Below are 16437 nucleotides of genomic sequence, written 5' to 3'. Positions count from 1 at the left end.
GTCAGTTTGTACTGTTTGGTCGTTACTTTCTTTTTTGGGGGTCCGGTCATGGGCCTGAACTCTGGGCAGCTCTTCAGCTCAGGGCTAGCACTCTACCACTTAGCCACAGTGCCACTTCCAGCTTTTTTTTTTTCTGATTATGTGGTGCTGAGGAATCGAACCCAGGGCCTCATGCATGCAAAGCAAGTGCTCTGCCACTGAGCCACCTTCCCAGCCCCTGGTTGTTACTTACTTTTTTTGGGGGGGGGGTCCGGTCATGGGGCCTGAACTCTGGGCCTGGGCACTGTCCCTCAGCTCTTCAGCTCAAAGCTAGCGCTCTACCACTTGAGCCACAGCGCCACTTCCGGCTTTTTTCTTTTTGCTTATGTGGTGCTGAGGAATTGAACCTAGGGCCTCATGCATGCAAGGCAAGCACTCTACCACTGAGCCACCTTCCCAGCCCCCCTGGTCGCTACTTTCTTAAGGATTAATTTTTACTACTATCACTTTTAGATTTGCAAGAAAATGTTTTTTGTCTGTCTTGGCATATATTGTAGTTCTTTTAACTATGTAAATGTGTGTTTCATAATTGCTTCAGATTTTATGAAGCAAAAATTGATGAATAGAGATGGAAGGCCATAAGATTCTGGTGTTTACATTTATTTTGAGAGTGTAATGCATGGTTTTTCTTAATTTGCAGATCATGAAGACTATGACCCACAAACTGTCAGGCTGGGAAGTAGATACAGTCATGTTCAAGAAGTCCAAGAACGGCTTAACTTCCTTAGGTTTGTTTTATGTAACTCTTGCGTTCTTTAAGACACAGATAAGGAATACAGAATGAATATTCTATATAGCTATGTCTTTGTTGGTGGTCATTTTCTTTCTTTTTTTCTTTTTTTTTGTAGTAGTTGTAAAAGGAGTTTCAATTCAACGTGTCAGTTTAGGAGTATAGTACAACTTGATTAATATCACCTTTTCCATCATTCTCTTGAGTCCTATATAATAGTCTTTGTGTTAACAATGGCTGTGAAAGGCAGTTCTAAATCATATTATTAATTACCGTTTTTCTGATGAGGTTCATTCTATTAAGCCAAAGTGAAATGTCCAAAGCTGGATTTGCTCAATGATATTTAAATTTAATTATTATCCTTTTAAAATATTTGAAAAGTGCTTTTGATGATGGAAAGGTATCCTATGAATTCAAAACATGTCATATGCAAGAGTTTATTATTGTCACATGCCTGCTAACAACTGCCAAGACTACTAATGCTGCAGGAAAACCTATTGCAGTTGTTATTTTGAACCAGGTTCTAGAGAATTTTCCCTGTTAGTTATGCATGTTTTATTGAACTCTGTGCTTGTTAATTGGGAAATTTTTAATTACATAATGATTTTAACCTGAGAAAAATTCTCTAGCAGATTTTAAGAAAAGTGGCATTTGTTTAAAGTGGTTTTTATGTTTGTTTTTCAACGACCTGAATAGAAGGGGCTGCCTCTCTAGATTGAAAAATGCTACCCTAGTGAACTGTTGTTACTGATGTTTGCATGTGTTCTATCCCTTTGGTTTGCTGACCAACTCTGCTTTTATATATCCTATTTCCAATGAGATTTTTCACTTGAAGCAGTTTCTTTTGTCTTTAGAAAAAAAACTGAACACACATGGGTATCTCATTCCTGTAATCCCAGCCAGGCTGAGATCTGAGGATTGCAGTTCAAAGCCAGCCTGGAAAAGCAATTCCATTTTATCACACTAGACCTATTTCCTTCTCTATAGATTAATAGGTTAGAGGTGGGACAGGATTGTTAGAACCAAATGTTAACCCTTATTAAGGTCCAAAATGTTATGAAAATATCAAATTCCCTAAAACATTAGATCCTAAAACATTTTGAAGTTGAAAGGGAACTACTAATATTAAGTACAAGCACCTTATTCTGTAGCTGAACATGCAGCCACCATTATGATAGCTCAAAATTAGATTTTAAGTTATTCAGAATAAAGTTGAGGTATTTTCTTTGTCTTAGACATGGCAGGTCAGGGTAGATGGTGCATGCTAAAAGAAAAAAATTGGAAGCTAATGAAATAGACTGTAGTCTTTCTCACAGTGGAATTCACCTTAATTGTCTGATTTTAATGGACAACTCAACCGCCACAAAATAAATAAAGCCCTAAGGAACATCACTGAATAATTGATAAACATCCTGTTGATGATTGGTATAAAATGTCTAAATCATACATAAGAAATTGTATTTAATGTGTCAGGTACTGACTGATGAATAATAGATCATTAAAAAGTATCAGAATTGCTGGGCGCCAGTGACTTATGCCTGTAATCCCAGCTACTCAGGAAGCTGAGATCTGAGGATCATGGTTCAAAGCCAGCCCTAGGCAGGAAAGTCCTTAAGACTCTTATCTCCAATTAACCACCAGAAAACCAGAAGTGATACTGAGGCTCAAAGTGGTAGAGATCTAGCCTTGATAGAAAGAGTTCAGGGACAGCACCCAAACTGAGTTCAAGCCCCAAAACTGACAAGAAAAAAAGTATCAGAATTTAAATAACTCTCAATGTGTTACCTGTGAAAGACATTCAGTTAAATACCTCATTTTCCAGTGAAGCCACATACCAAAAAAGCAGTATTTCCTAGTGGGATTTTTCATTTGAAGAACTTTGTCTTTAAAAAAAAAACAAAACTGAATAGGCATGGGAGTCTCACACCTGTAATCAATCTTAGCTACTTAGGAGGTTGAGATATGAGGATTGTAGTTCAAAGCCAGCCTGGAAAAAGCGAATCCATCAGTCCTATTTCCTTATTTCTAGATTAGTATGTTAGAGGTACTACTAACTATTAACCATATTTTCAGAATGACTAGTTTCAAAGACTATTTGAATTCAGCTAGCCAGTTCCATAGGGTTTATATAAAATTGGCGCCTTCATGTAGGGTTCTTGAGTAAACTAATAGCCAGTATTTTTAATACCAGATCAAAGTTGAGAAATAGGTTCTTTTGAAATAAGTAACACCATCTTTTTATCTGTGGTTAAAAATGTAATTGTTGCCTGGTGCCAGAGGCTCAAGCCTGTATAATAGCTACTCAGGAGGCTGAGATCTGAGGATCACAGTTCATAGCCAGCCTGGGCAGGAAAGTCCATGAAACTCTTAACTCCAATAAACCACCAGAAAACTGGAAGTGGCGCTGTACCTCAAGTGGTAGAGCACTTGTCCTGAGCTGAAGAGCTGAGGGACAGCGCTCAGGCCCAGAGTTCAAACCCCACGACTGACCAAAAAAAAAAGTAATTGTTAAGACTACTAGTGGGTAATGGTGGGTACTAGTGGCTCAGCCTGTAATCCTAGCTATTCAGGAAGCTGAGAGCTGACCATTACAGTTTGAAGCCAGCCCAGCACAAAAGTCCATGGGACTCTTGGCTCAAGTGGTAGAGTGCTACCCTTGAGCCAGAAAAGCTCAGGGACAGTGCCCAGGCCTTGAATTCAAGCCCCAGAACAGGTACCAAAAAATTTATATGTTTTAATGTAGTTCATACATATATAGATTGCCTTTTAGGATAAGTTATGTAAATCTAATTGCTAATTTTTTGTTTTTCCAAGATTTTTGTTGAAGGATGGCCAACTGTGGCTATGTGCTCCCCAGGCAAAACAAATATGGAAATGCTTAGCTGAGAATGCAGTTTACCTTTGTGATCGTGAAGCCTGTTTTAAATGGTATTCCAAATTGATGGGGGATGAACCAGACTTAGATCCTGATATTAATAAGGACTTCTTTGAAAGTAATGTGCTTCAGCTTGATCCTTCCCTATTAACTGAAAATGGAATGAAATGTTTTGAACGATTCTTCAAAGCTGTGAATTGTCGAGAAGGAAAACTAGTAGCAAAAAGGAGAGCCTATATGATGGATGATTTGGAGTTGATAGGATTAGACTATCTTTGGAGGGTAAGTCTTAGGAGCTTTGTAAACATATCTGATGTAATTCTCAGAATAAGTATGAATTTTAACTTTATAAATTGTGTATGGGTTCTCCGATGCTTGTCCTCGGTGTCTGGGTTAGTAAACATTCATCTTTATCTTATTTGTCATTTAAAAAGTTTTCCTCTCACCAGGCACTGCTGGCCCACACCTATAATCCTAGCTACTCAGGAGGCTGAGATCTGAGGATTGCGGTTCAAAGCCAGCCGAGGCAGGAAAGTCAGTGAGACTCTTCAGTTAACCATCAGAAAACCAGAAGTAGTGCTGTGGCTCAAGTGGTAGAGTACTCTCCTTGAGTTGAAGGGCTCAGGGATAGGCCCAGGCCCAGATTTCAAGCTGCACGACAGACTCCCCCCCCCCCCCCCCAAAAAAAAAAAGTTTTCCTCTCTTCTATCTCCTTCATTCTGGGCTGGTGTTCCTATTGCCTAGACTTAAGATACCTGTTTTCAGGGGCTGGGAAGTTGGCTCAGTTGTAGAGCACTTGCCTTGCATGCCTGAGGCCCTGGGTTCGATTCCTCAGCACCACATAAGCAAAAAAGAAAAAACTCGGAAGTGGCACTGTGACTCAAGTGGTAGAGCGCTAGCCTTGAGCTAAAGAGCTGAGGGACAGTGCCCAGGCCCAGAGTTCAGGCCCCACGACCGGACCCCCCCCCCCCCCAAAAAAAAAGATACCTGTTTTCAGATATGTTTTAGGAGTGTACTGTCTTTCATAAAGCTCCATGGAAATTAATTCCCCATCCCGATTTTTGTTCAGTGTAGATCTCAGTTTATACACTGAATACTAAAGAGCCTTTATATAGATGAAATTATGAGTAGTGTGTACTTTATTGGCACTATTTAACTGAAGACATTTATAAATACCAGGAAAGTATTGGTAAAGGCTAATTTTCCACATTTTATTATGTTTTATATGTATGAAAGTGGCTCATACCTGCAATCCTAGCTACTCAGAAGGAAGAGGATATTGGTTAATAGCCAGCCAGGGTATTTAAGTCTATGAGATACTTATCTATAGTTAACAACCAAAAATCAGGAAGTGGAGCTGTGGTTTAAGTGGTAGAGTGCTAGCATTGAGCATAAAAGCTCAGGGACAGCACCCAGACCCTAAGTTCAAGCCTAAATAGCAGCACAAAAAAGGGGGATAGGAGGGGTGTAGTTCATATGCAAAGGCCTGGGTTAAATCTTGAGTGCCCTCCCACACAAATACAACACAGTCAGACAGATTATACAGTAGGGTTTTTTTCTAAAGTTTTTTTTGCAAACCAGAGACAGACTAAGGTATTTATTGTACTATTTGTTTTAACACTTTTGGGATTTTTTTTTAAACTCAGAATTTACATGTTGAGCATAGTGGTACACACTTGTAATCTCAGCCCTTGGAGGCAGAGGTAGGAGGGCTGCTAGTTTGAAATACTTAGCAAGACTGTCTTAAAAACAAACAAAAAAACATCCAATCAAAATGTAAGATCTAGTTGATAAGGGAAGTCTGCATTTCTTTGCTCAATGTCCCCATGCTTTCTTTATTCCCTTTCTCCTCCTTAAGCTGCTTAACCCTGAAACAACATCTCTAAGTCCTAGGGTTCTGAACAGTTTAAATACCACTAATGTAATCAGATGAGTAATAAAGATTTATAGGTATTAGGGGTGGAGAAAATAGCCTTTTTTATGCTAAACTGTGTTTCTTGTAGTCTTAATCAAGACCTTAAGTTACAGGCTTAAGTAATACAGGCATATTGTTTTACTTGATTGTCAAAGTCAGCTTATCATTAAACTGTTAATGTATAAAATAAATGAGGATATGGTTTGTATTTAAATGTCCAACTAAGACTTTTCTTGAGAAGAATTAACACCTCAATTTTTTGAACCTAGGTTGTGATTCAGAGTAATGATGACATCGCCAGCAGAGCAATAGATCTCCTTAAAGAGATCTACACAAACCTTGGTCCAAGACTACAGGTCAATCAGGTGAGCACCGTTTAGAATTCTAAGAGTGAAAATTGTATTGTTGATAAGAACTTTTATCTTGGGCTTAGGAGCATGCTTTAGGTGGAGAACCTTTACTAGCTTGGGAAAAGCCCTGAACTCAATCCCCATTACTGCCAAAAAAAACCTTTTTAAGAACTTATTTTCTTTGGCATTAATTAGGACTTACTTTGTTTTAGTTCTTATAAAAGATATATGTAATGACTGCTATGAGGGGCTGGGAAGGTGGCTCAGTGATAGAGTGCTTGCCTTGCATGCATGAGGCCTGGGGTTCGATTCCTCAGCACCACATAAGCAGAAAAAGCCAGAAGTGGCACTGTGGCTCAAGTGATAGAGCGCTAGCCTTGAGCTAAAGAGCTGAGGAACAGCACCCAGGGTTCAGGCCCCATGACTGGCAATAAATAAATAAATAAATAAATAAATAAATAAATAAATAAATAAATAAATAAATAAATAAATAAATAAAACTGATATGATCCCAGTGCTGATGGCTCATGGGTATGATCCTAGCTACTTAGGATCTGTGGTTCCAGCCCATGGAAGGGATGTCTGTGAGACTCCCAACTAACCAACAAAATGATGGAAGTGGAACTGTGGCTCAAGTGGTAGAGCCCTAGCCTTGAGCAAAAAAGCTCAGGTATTGGTCCTAGGCTCTGAGTTCAAGCCCCAGGAACTGGCCCGCACAAAAAAGGTATGTTGGTACATGCCTGTAATCCAAGTCAGAATCAAAAGTTTCAGGCCATCCTGGGCAATGTTTATCTCAAAATGTATGCTGTGTGTGCACATGTGTGTGCATGTGTTGTTATATGTGGGTGTTTGGAGAAAGACAGACATAGACATACCATGTATATGAATCTTGTTTATTGATAATTATAGTGATTGTATTCTTTTTTCAAATATGTTGAAATGTCAGAGATTGTACTGTATTTGTTTTAATAACTAGCACCTAATCCTATAAAGCTCATTTTTTACTATTCTAGCTCATCTTCCTTAATTAGTTTCCTTTTGGAAATGTGGGGTTCTTTTGTTTGTTTTGGTTTGGTGGTTTTTTTTTTGTTTTTTTTTTTTTTTGGTTGGTCTTTGGGCCTGAACTCTGGGTCTCAGCTCTTAAGCTCAAGGCTAGTTAGCACTCTACCACTTGAGTCACAGCACTACTTCCGGCTTTTTCTGCTTATAAAGGAATCAAACCCAGGGCCTCATGCATGCAAGGCAAGCACTCTACCACTGAGCCACCTTCCCAGCCCAAGGAAATGTGTGTTTTATTATCACTATCGATTGCCTACTTTTTTCATGGTGATACTGAGGCTTTAACTCAAGGCCTGAGTGCTGACCCTTAGCTTTTTTCACTCAAGGCTGAAGCCACACCTCTTTCCATCATTTTGCTGGTTCTTTGGAGGTAAGAGTCTCAGACTTTGCTGCACAGCCTAGCTTCTAACTCAAAATCTTCAGATCTCATCCTCCTGAGTAACTAGGATTATAGGTGTAATCCAGCACCCAGCTTTTGAGATCAGCTTTAATGTTACCATCTCCAACTGGATTAATATATATATTTACTTTTTTTTAATTTTTTTCATTTCAAAGCAGTTTGAATCTTTCTCTTTGGCCCATTATTTGTAGGTGGTCATCCATGAAGATTTCATTCAGTCTTGTTTTGATCGTTTGAAAGCTTCTTATGATACATTGTGCGTTTTGGATGGTGACAAAGACAGTATTAATTGTGCAAGACAGGAAGCTGTTCGAATGGTTCGAGTATTAACTGTTTTAAGGGAATATATTAATGAATGTGACAGTGATTATCATGAGGAAAGAACAATTCTACCTATGTCAAGGTTTGTGAAAAACTGATCAGTTGCTGCTATTCCTTAATTATTTATCTCTTGTAAAACCATCTGTTTGGGGAGGATTGTTTTGTTTTCTTTTTTGAGACAGGATCTCACTCAAAATCCTTATGCCATCATGCCCAGCACAGAATTTTTTTTTTTGTCTTTCCTGGGGCTTGAATGAACTCAAGGCCTGTGTACTGTCCCTGGGCCTCTGTGTGCTCAAGGCTAGAGCTCTACCACTTGAGCCACAACACTATTTCTGGCTTTTTCTAAGTGGTTTATTGGAGATAAAAGTCTCCCGGACTTTTTTGCCCAGGCTGGCCTTGAGCTGCAACCCTCAGATCTCAGCCTCTTGAGTAGCTAGGATTACAGGCGTGAGCCACTGGTGCCTGGCAGAATATTTTTAAATTGTTGGCTTTATTCCTCCATAGTTAGTTCTTATTTTGTTTAGGTTTAAGTGCTGTTTTTTATTGACTAGTTTTGTTATTTGTACTACTAAAAATAATAGCATAGTCAGATTGCATAATTATTGGAATGAAACCATAAAAGCTGCCTTGACAGATAGCTAATAGGAAATATTTTCAAGTGGTCTAATAAAATTTCTCATTAGGTTTATTCATCATTTAATAATTCAATGAGATTTATATACAGTTGCTCACTGAGTGTGATTTAATATGCCAATATAAATACCATGTGGAGTGAGTTACTAAATTTTTTTCAGAAAAATTACGTCAACCTTTTTGTTGATATAAACTTGTTGTTCTCTAGGTAAAAGTTACGTTACCAATTCTTGTCTTAATTTGTGGTTTGGGGGATGTTTTGTTTGTTCAGGGATGTTCTGTTTATGTGGGATTTTTTTTTTTTAATACTGGTCCTGAGACTAGAAATCAGGGCCTGGGCACTGTTGCTGAGCTTTCTTTGCTCAACCACTTGAGCCACAGCTCCACTTCTGGCTTTTTTTTGGTAGTTTATTGGAGGAGATAGGAATCTCACAGACTTTTTTGCATGGGCTGGGTTTAACCTCAATCTGCCATTGAAGCTGAGTCCTTCTCTGTAGCTAGAATTATAGGCCTGCGCCATAGGCATCCAGCCTTGTGTTTTCCCTTTTTGAAAGTCTCACTGTGTAGCCTAGACTGACCTGGAATTCTCCATCTTCCTGGCTCAGCCTACTAAGTACTGAAATTACTGGCATGCACCACCACATCCTGCATTTGTATTAATAGATACAAAAAGTACTAACAAAGAAAGATACTTGGTCATTGTATTTTGAAGATTTGCAATAAATGTAGGTAAAAGCAAATCAGAAGCTGGGTGCTTATGGTTCATGAACACCTGTAGTCCTAGTTACTTAGAAGGCTGGAATCAGAGAACCAAAGTTCGTAGCCAGCAGAAAAGTCCATGAGATTCCTATCTCCAATTAACCAGCAAAAAAGCCAGATGTGGAGATGTGACTCAATGGTAGAGTACCGGCCTTCAGAGGAAAAAGCCTAGTGTGAGAGCATGAGGTGTCCTGAGTTCAAGCCTTAGGATCAGCATTGGGGAAAAAATCAGTTTTCATTTTCAGGATGCTAAAAATAATCATCAATAATCGATTTTTTTTCTTGTTTAATAAGAAAATTGTCATTTTTAAAATTCCTAGCTTAATTTTCTTGAGAAGATTTAAATGTCTACTGAATATCATATTATCCTTTTTTTTCCCTCCCCAACTTCAGAGCTTTCCGTGGTAAACACCTCTCTTTTATAGTTCGATTTCCAAACCAGGGCAGACAGGTAGATGACTTGGAGGTATGGTCTCATACAAATGACACAATTGGTTCAGTTCGACGATGTATTCTCAATCGTATTAAAGCCAATGTAGCCCATACAAAAATTGAACTTTTTGTGGGCGGTGAACTGATTGATCCTGGAGATGACAGAAAGTTGATTGGACAATTAAACCTAAAAGATAAATCGGTAAGTATATATCGTTCCCAGACTTCTTAATTACACTAAACTTGAGAGTACTATTGTTTATTCAGTAAATGTTGATTATTTGTTAGGTATAAGGCATTGTGGTTAGGTGCTTGGATTATAATACTAAAAAAGACATTGTGACATGATATATCAAAGAATTTCCAAAAATGAAACTTAAGTGGCTATATGAGACAATACTTTTAAGAGGTATTTGAAAGTTTACCATGTAGTTTTTTTGGTATGTCACTAGGTTTTGGATTCTGTGTTTTAAGTTTTTTTCCCATGTCTTTGATACTAACATAGTTTATCAATTTCAGCTAATTACAGCCAAACTTACACAAGTAAGTTCCAATATGCCTTCAAGCCCTGATAGCTCTTCTGATTCTTCAACTGGATCTCCTGGAAACCATGGTAATCATTATAGTGATGGCCCCAATCCTGAAGTGGAAAGCTGTCTGCCTGGAGTGGTGAGTACCTGCAGTTGTACAAGCCATTATGCTAGGATTTTTTATAATAAAAATATAGGTAGAATATTTTTTCTTGGTATTTATAATTTAATGGGGAAAAATATCAAATTAACCATCAGTTCACAGTGGGTACCTGTTAAAGCTGATTGTAACTCAAATTTAAAACAAAAATTTTCAACAGATATGGTCATATTTATATATGTAATGTATTAGAGAGTAGTTGACACTTGAATATATACATATAAGAAAATATTATTGTCTTGTGTATTTGTACCATAAAACGGACTCTTTAAAATTAGAGAAGTATGTAAAGTCTTAGATTGTCAGTAAAATATCCTTATGCCCCAAGAAAAAGTGACTTCTTTTTTGCTCTTGCACTTTTTACCACAAGGGTTTTATTTGTTTGTTTGTTAGCAACTCCTGAGACTTGAACTCTTAAGCCTGGGCACTGCCCTGAGCTCCTCTTGTTCAAGGCTAGCATTCTGCTACTTGAGCCCCACTCACAGTGCCACTTCTGGCTTTTTCTGTGATTAATTGGAGATAAGAGTCTCACAGACTTTCCTGCCCAGGCTGGCTTGAGATTGAGATCCTCAGATCTCAGACTCCTGAGTAGCTAGGATTACAGGCATGTTCACATGTGGGAACTTGTCAGCACATGTGCCAGTACTGGGGCATGAACTTAGGGCCTGAATACTGTCCCTTAGCTTTTTCCACTTAAGATTGACACTCTGCCACTTGAACCACAGCTCCACTTCTGGCTTTTTATTGGTTAAGTGGACATAAGAATCTCACTGACTTTCTTACCTGAGCCGGCTTCAAACCAGGGTTCTCAGCCTCCTGAGTAGCTAGGATTATAGGTGTTAAAATAATATTAGGCACTCGTGTCAGAAGAATTTGGCTCCCTACAAGTGAATTCGAAATTTACTAGTTAGCATGGCAGCCTTTTCTGTGTCGAGTGTGAGTTGAGTATAAAAGAGAAATAATTTAATAGAATATAAAAAATTATCATGGGCTGGGAAGGTGGCTCAGTGGTAGAGCACTTGCCTTGCATGCCTGAGGCCCTGGGTTCGATTCTTCAGCACCACATAAGCAAAAAGAAAAAAGCCGGAAATGGCGCTGTGCCTCAAGTGGTAGAGCGCTAGCCTTGAGCTGAAGAGCTGAGGGACAGTGCCCAGGCCCAGAGTTCAGGCCCCACGACTGGACCCAAAAAAATAAATAAAATAAAAAATTATCAAAAGAAAAGTAACTAGAAGTTATTAGAAAAATTATTTAATAGAATATAAAAAATTGTCAAAAGAGGGATTGGGGGGGAGGGGGGAGGCTGGGAAGGGACATGAAGGGTAAACAAAAGGAGGAGGCTGCAATGCTGGTAAGAAATGTACGCATTATCCTGCCCATGTAATTGTAACCCCTCTGTACAGTATGTTCACAAATAAAATAAAATTAAATTTAAAAAAATTGTCAAAAGAAAATTAACTAGAGGTTACTTAAAATGATGTGGTCAGACTGCATCATGAAGAATTTGTCAAGGTGAAATGAGGAAATCCAACCATCTTTAAAGAGCAGAAATGACATACGTTATGTTACAGATATTCACTCTTGTGGTTACCAATTCTGAAGAGTAATTTATAGGTAATTATCATGTGTGTTCTGTATTCTAGATAATGTCACTGCATCCCAGATACATCTCTTTCCTTTGGCAAGTTGCAGATTTAGGTAGCAGCCTAAACATGCCACCTCTTAGAGATGGAGCAAGAGTGCTAATGAAACTTATGCCACCAGGTAAGAATTTTTAAATGGTGATAAAAGTACATGCCAAACAATAAAGGGATATACTAGCTAGCAAACTCCATGCAAGAAGAATTGGTAAACTATAGCCCAAAGGTGAAATCCATCCCACTACATCTGTTTTTTGTTTTGTTTTATTTTTTTGCCGCTCCTGGGCTCTGTCCCTGAGCCTTTCTGTGCTCAAGGCCAGCACTCTACCAGTTGAGCCACAGCGCCAATTGCGGTTTTTTTCTGTGTATGTAGTACTGAGGAATTGAACCCAGGGCTTCATGCATGCTAGTCAGGCACTACCACTAAGCCATATTCCTAGCCCCCACATCTGTTTTTGTACATTCTAGAAACATAAGAAAGATTTCTAAATTTTTCGATTTTTTTTTTTCTTTTTTGCCAGTCCTGGAGTTGAAACTCTGGACCTGAGCACTTTCCCTAAGCTCCTTTTGCTCAAGACTAACACTCTACCACTTGAGCCACAGCACCACTTCAACTTTTTCTGTGATGAATTGGAGTCTCACAGACCTTATGTTCCTGACCTGGCTGGCTTCAGACCACAATCCTCAGATCTCAGCTTCCTGAGTAGCTAGGAATATAGGCATGAGCCACCAGCGTCCAGCTTAAATTGCTTTAAGAAAATTAAATGAAATATTATTTTGTGACATGAAAATTACGTGAATTTAAACTTTAATGTCATATGATAATGTCATAACCAAAGTTTTATTTGTAAACAGCCATGCTTATTTATTCACAAACTTTATCTTCAGCTACTTTTTTTTTGGGAGGGGGGGTCCTGTTGTGGGGCCTGAACTCTGGGCCTGGGCACTGTCCCTCAGCTCTTCAGCTCAAGGCTAGCGCTCTACCACTTGAGCCACAGCGCCACTTCCAGCTTTTTTCTTTTTGCTTATGTGGTGCTGAGGAATCGAACCCAGGGCCTCAGGCATGCAAGGCAAGTGCTCTACCACTGAGCCACCTTCTCAGCCCCTACTTTTGTCTTGAAACAGCAGACCTCAAAAGAGATCATGTCTTTCAAGCCTAAAATACTTAGTCTCTGGCCCTTTACAGAAAATGTTTGTCTGCGCTTACCCTATCCTATGGATTATGTGTCATCAACATCATTGCTCTTATTCCTTTGAAACAGTCACTTTCAACTTTAGCCTTTTAACAAGTTCTCAGAATAACTTTCCATTATTTTGTACATTATATAATGAATCCCTCTTTTTTTTTCCTGAATAGTTACCTGAAGTCTAGTAACTGCCTCTATTGTGACTTACTATTAAACTTCAGATTTCTCTGGATAATTTAATGTGTCTGTCTGATAATTTAAAAAGTGTCTGTGTTCTCTTTCTACATGCAACAGCAAAAATAAATTCTTGTTCCATAGTAAATAAAGAATATTTTGCTTCACCAAATAGAATAAGTTGCTTTTCTTCATAAGAGCTTCTATTTCCCAGTGGCTTACACCTTTAATCTTAGCTACTTAGGTGGCTAAGGTCTGAGTCATCCTGGTTCAAAGCCAGCCCTAGTAGGAAAGTCTCTGAGACTCTTAATCTCCAGTTAACCACCAGAAAGCTGGTACTTCCAATGTGGCTTCAAGTGGTAGGGCATCAACCTTAACAAAAAAGTTAACAGATAGCAACCAAGCCCTGAGTTCAAGCTCTAGTACCGGCACACACACAAAAAAATTAAACTTCCATTTTATAGCAGTTAACAGCAGTTTAGTATAACTGTATCTTCAAATATACTCATGTCTGCCAGGGGCAGTTGGTATACACTTGTAATCCTTGCTACTCAGGAGGCTGAGATCTGGGATCAGTTTTGAAGTTACCCCAAGTAGGAAAGTCTATGAAACTCTTATCTCCAATCAACCACCAAAAAACAGAAGTAACAAGTGGCAGAGCACTAGCCTTGAACATGAAAGCTCAGGGACAGTGTCCAGGCCCGGAGTTCAAGTCCAAGATCAGCCAGAAGCAAAGCTGTGACTCAGGTGATATAGGAATAGCCTTAAGTACAAAAGCTCAGAGACTGACAATGCCCATGCCCAGAGTTCAAGCCAGCACCAAAAAAAGAGTTGACATCTATTATAAGTTCTTCACTGATGAGATTGCTTAAACCTCATCACATCTCTGTGTGAGAAGTACTTTTTTTGAGAGTGTATTGGTCCTGAGGCTTGAACTCAGGGCATAGGTGCTGTCCCTGAGCTGCTCAAGGCTAGTGCTCTACCATTTGAGTCACAGCTGCACTTCCAGCTTTTTAGGTGATTAATTGGAGATAAGAATCTCACTTTCCTGTTGAGGTTGGCTTCAAACCTTAATACTCAGATCTCAGCTTCCTGAGTAGCTAGGATTGCAGGCATGAGCCACCAATGCCTGGTAGAATTACTTTATTTAATAATATGTTGCTTTATTATCATGTAATTGCTTAGACTTGAGTATATTGTAAAACTATCTTTGGATGACAGCATTATGAGTGGTTTAAATTGTTTCCATCTTAACCTATTTCATAATCAAATGAACATATTTCAGGGACCTAAAATGATTTTAGTACACAAAGAGCTGAAATGGCTGCAGAATGGTCATTTGTTTGGTTCAGACTTGTCAGATGAATAAATTATAATCTGAAACCCATTAAACATCTTGCTTAGAATTCAGAGCTTCCTTTTCCTGAGTCTCTTTTCTCCTCTTTGGTTCCATTCTTCACTTGGTATTTTGAAATTCTCATGTATAGCCGTTAGTTGTATTAATTGGTTTGTTTTTAGGGAATAGGTTGTCACTGTTTTTATGTCTTAAGAGTTTAGGTCCAAGCTCTTGGGGCTGACAGGATTTTTTTCATGATGAAATGATTTATCTGCTAGGATCTTAGCGTAAAAGAGAGGAGGGGGAAATCTAAGTCCCCAGTAATTATAGTTCTGCTTACTTTGAGGTAAAAATTAGGCAGGTTTTTTTGTTTTTGTTTTTGTTTTTTGTTGGTCGTGGGACCTGAACTCTGGGCCTGGGTGCAGTCCCTCAGCATTTCAGCTCAAGGTTAGCACTCTACCACTTGAGCCACAGCACCACTTCCATCTTTTTCTCCTTATGTGGTGCTGAAGAATTGAACCCAGGGCCTCATGCATACAAGGCAAGCACTCTACCACTGAGCCACCTTCCCAGCCGCCAGGCAGGTTTTCTGTTTCCTTTTTAGAGTTTAGTTTCTTGGGTACCACTATGTCTCTTTAAGTGAAGCAGGCTTGTTAAAACATAGTGTCACAGAAATGATGAGACAAAGGGTGAACAAAAGCAGCAGTGATACTCACTAGACACTGTTGAACTATAGAACTTGTGGGTGGGGACATGATGGGAAAAACTGGGAGATCGAAGAAAAGGGTAAAGTTGTTCAAAAAGAAATGTACTCTTCATCTGACTTACATAACCCATTTGTACATCACCTTTACAATAACAATAAAATTTAATATATAATGTCATTGGGCTGGGAATGTGGCTTATTGGTAGAGTGCTTGCCTAGGATGGGTTCGATTCTTCAGCACCACATAAATAGAAAAGGCCGGAAGTGGTGCTGTGGCTCAAGTGGTAGAGTGCTAGCCTTGAGCAAAAGCAGCTCAGGGACAGTGCCCAGGCCCTGAGTACAAGCCCATGACTGTCAAAGACAAACAAAAAAATATATAATATCATAAAAGTAAGTAATAGAGAAGTTAAAAAGTAAAGCTAATTATTTTTTCTTAGTATATGGTGCTTTGTTAATCTCTGGCAGCTGAGAGGGCCATGTTGTGTAGAGACTGAAAGACTTGTTTGTTCCTTTGTACTTGAGCTAAATGATTAAAAGGCCCTTCATAGGGTTTATTTCTTTGGGGGTCAAAGGTAGATCTGTTTCTGGATTTTTTTATTTTTGGAGCTTGTGGTTCAACTGATTTGATTGCTATTTCATTTTAAATCCTATTCAAAATCTCAGTGCAGTATTATGAACACATGAATATATTTTGTTTTGAACCATTTCTCTTTCTTACAGATAGCACAACAATAGAAAAATTAAGAGCTATTTGTTTAGACCATGCCAAACTTGGAGAAAGCAGCCTTAGTCCATCTCTTGACTCATTATTCTTTGGTCCTTCAGCCTCACAAGTGCTATACTTAACAGAGGTTAGTATTTTCCTTTTGAATTTATTTTTAAGTGTGATTGTGTGTGTGTGTGCACACGTACAGTACTAGGGCTTGAACTCAGGGCCTGAGCACTGTCTGTGAGCATTTTTGCTCAAAGCTAGCACTTCTTTATGTTTAATTGAAGGTAAGAGGCTTATGGACTTCCCCTGGCTTCGAGCTGAGATCCTCAAATCTCTGCATACAGAGTAGATAGAATTATAGTCATGAGCCTCCCAACTAAATGAGATCTTTAAAATCTGTTGTAGAAAACTATAGCAAAGCATGTAATAGGACATTTTTTTAAATGGTCACAAATGTCTTGGCTGTAATGATAGGGGAT

The 16437-nt window shown here is 38.8% G+C and overlaps 1 protein-coding gene across 5 annotated transcripts in view; it reads left to right on the top strand.

Annotated features, from left to right (window-relative positions):
- The window catches only part of Usp9x (ubiquitin specific peptidase 9 X-linked), a 114372-nt gene that overhangs the window by 54743 nt on the left and 43192 nt on the right, over nt 1–16437 (top strand). For all 5 annotated transcript variants that reach the window (XM_070040612.1, XM_070040614.1, XM_070040616.1 and 2 more), the window contains 8 exons: nt 680–767; nt 3584–3926; nt 5829–5924; nt 7560–7771; nt 9478–9718; nt 10036–10185; nt 11847–11967; nt 15967–16097. In XM_070040612.1, coding sequence (XP_069896713.1) covers nt 680–767; nt 3584–3926; nt 5829–5924; nt 7560–7771; nt 9478–9718; nt 10036–10185; nt 11847–11967; nt 15967–16097 — 1382 coding nt within the window. The remainder of the gene's footprint in view (nt 1–679; nt 768–3583; nt 3927–5828; nt 5925–7559; nt 7772–9477; nt 9719–10035; nt 10186–11846; nt 11968–15966; nt 16098–16437) is intronic.

This window comes from Dipodomys merriami, unplaced genomic scaffold (assembly GCF_024711535.1).
Source record: "Dipodomys merriami isolate MVZ:Mamm:240054 unplaced genomic scaffold, mDipMer1.0.p SCAF_3, whole genome shotgun sequence".
In the NCBI taxonomy this organism is placed as follows: domain Eukaryota; kingdom Metazoa; phylum Chordata; class Mammalia; order Rodentia; family Heteromyidae; genus Dipodomys; species Dipodomys merriami.
The sequence above is the reverse complement of the archived record's forward strand: the minus strand, read 5'-3'. Positions and strand labels throughout refer to the sequence as shown.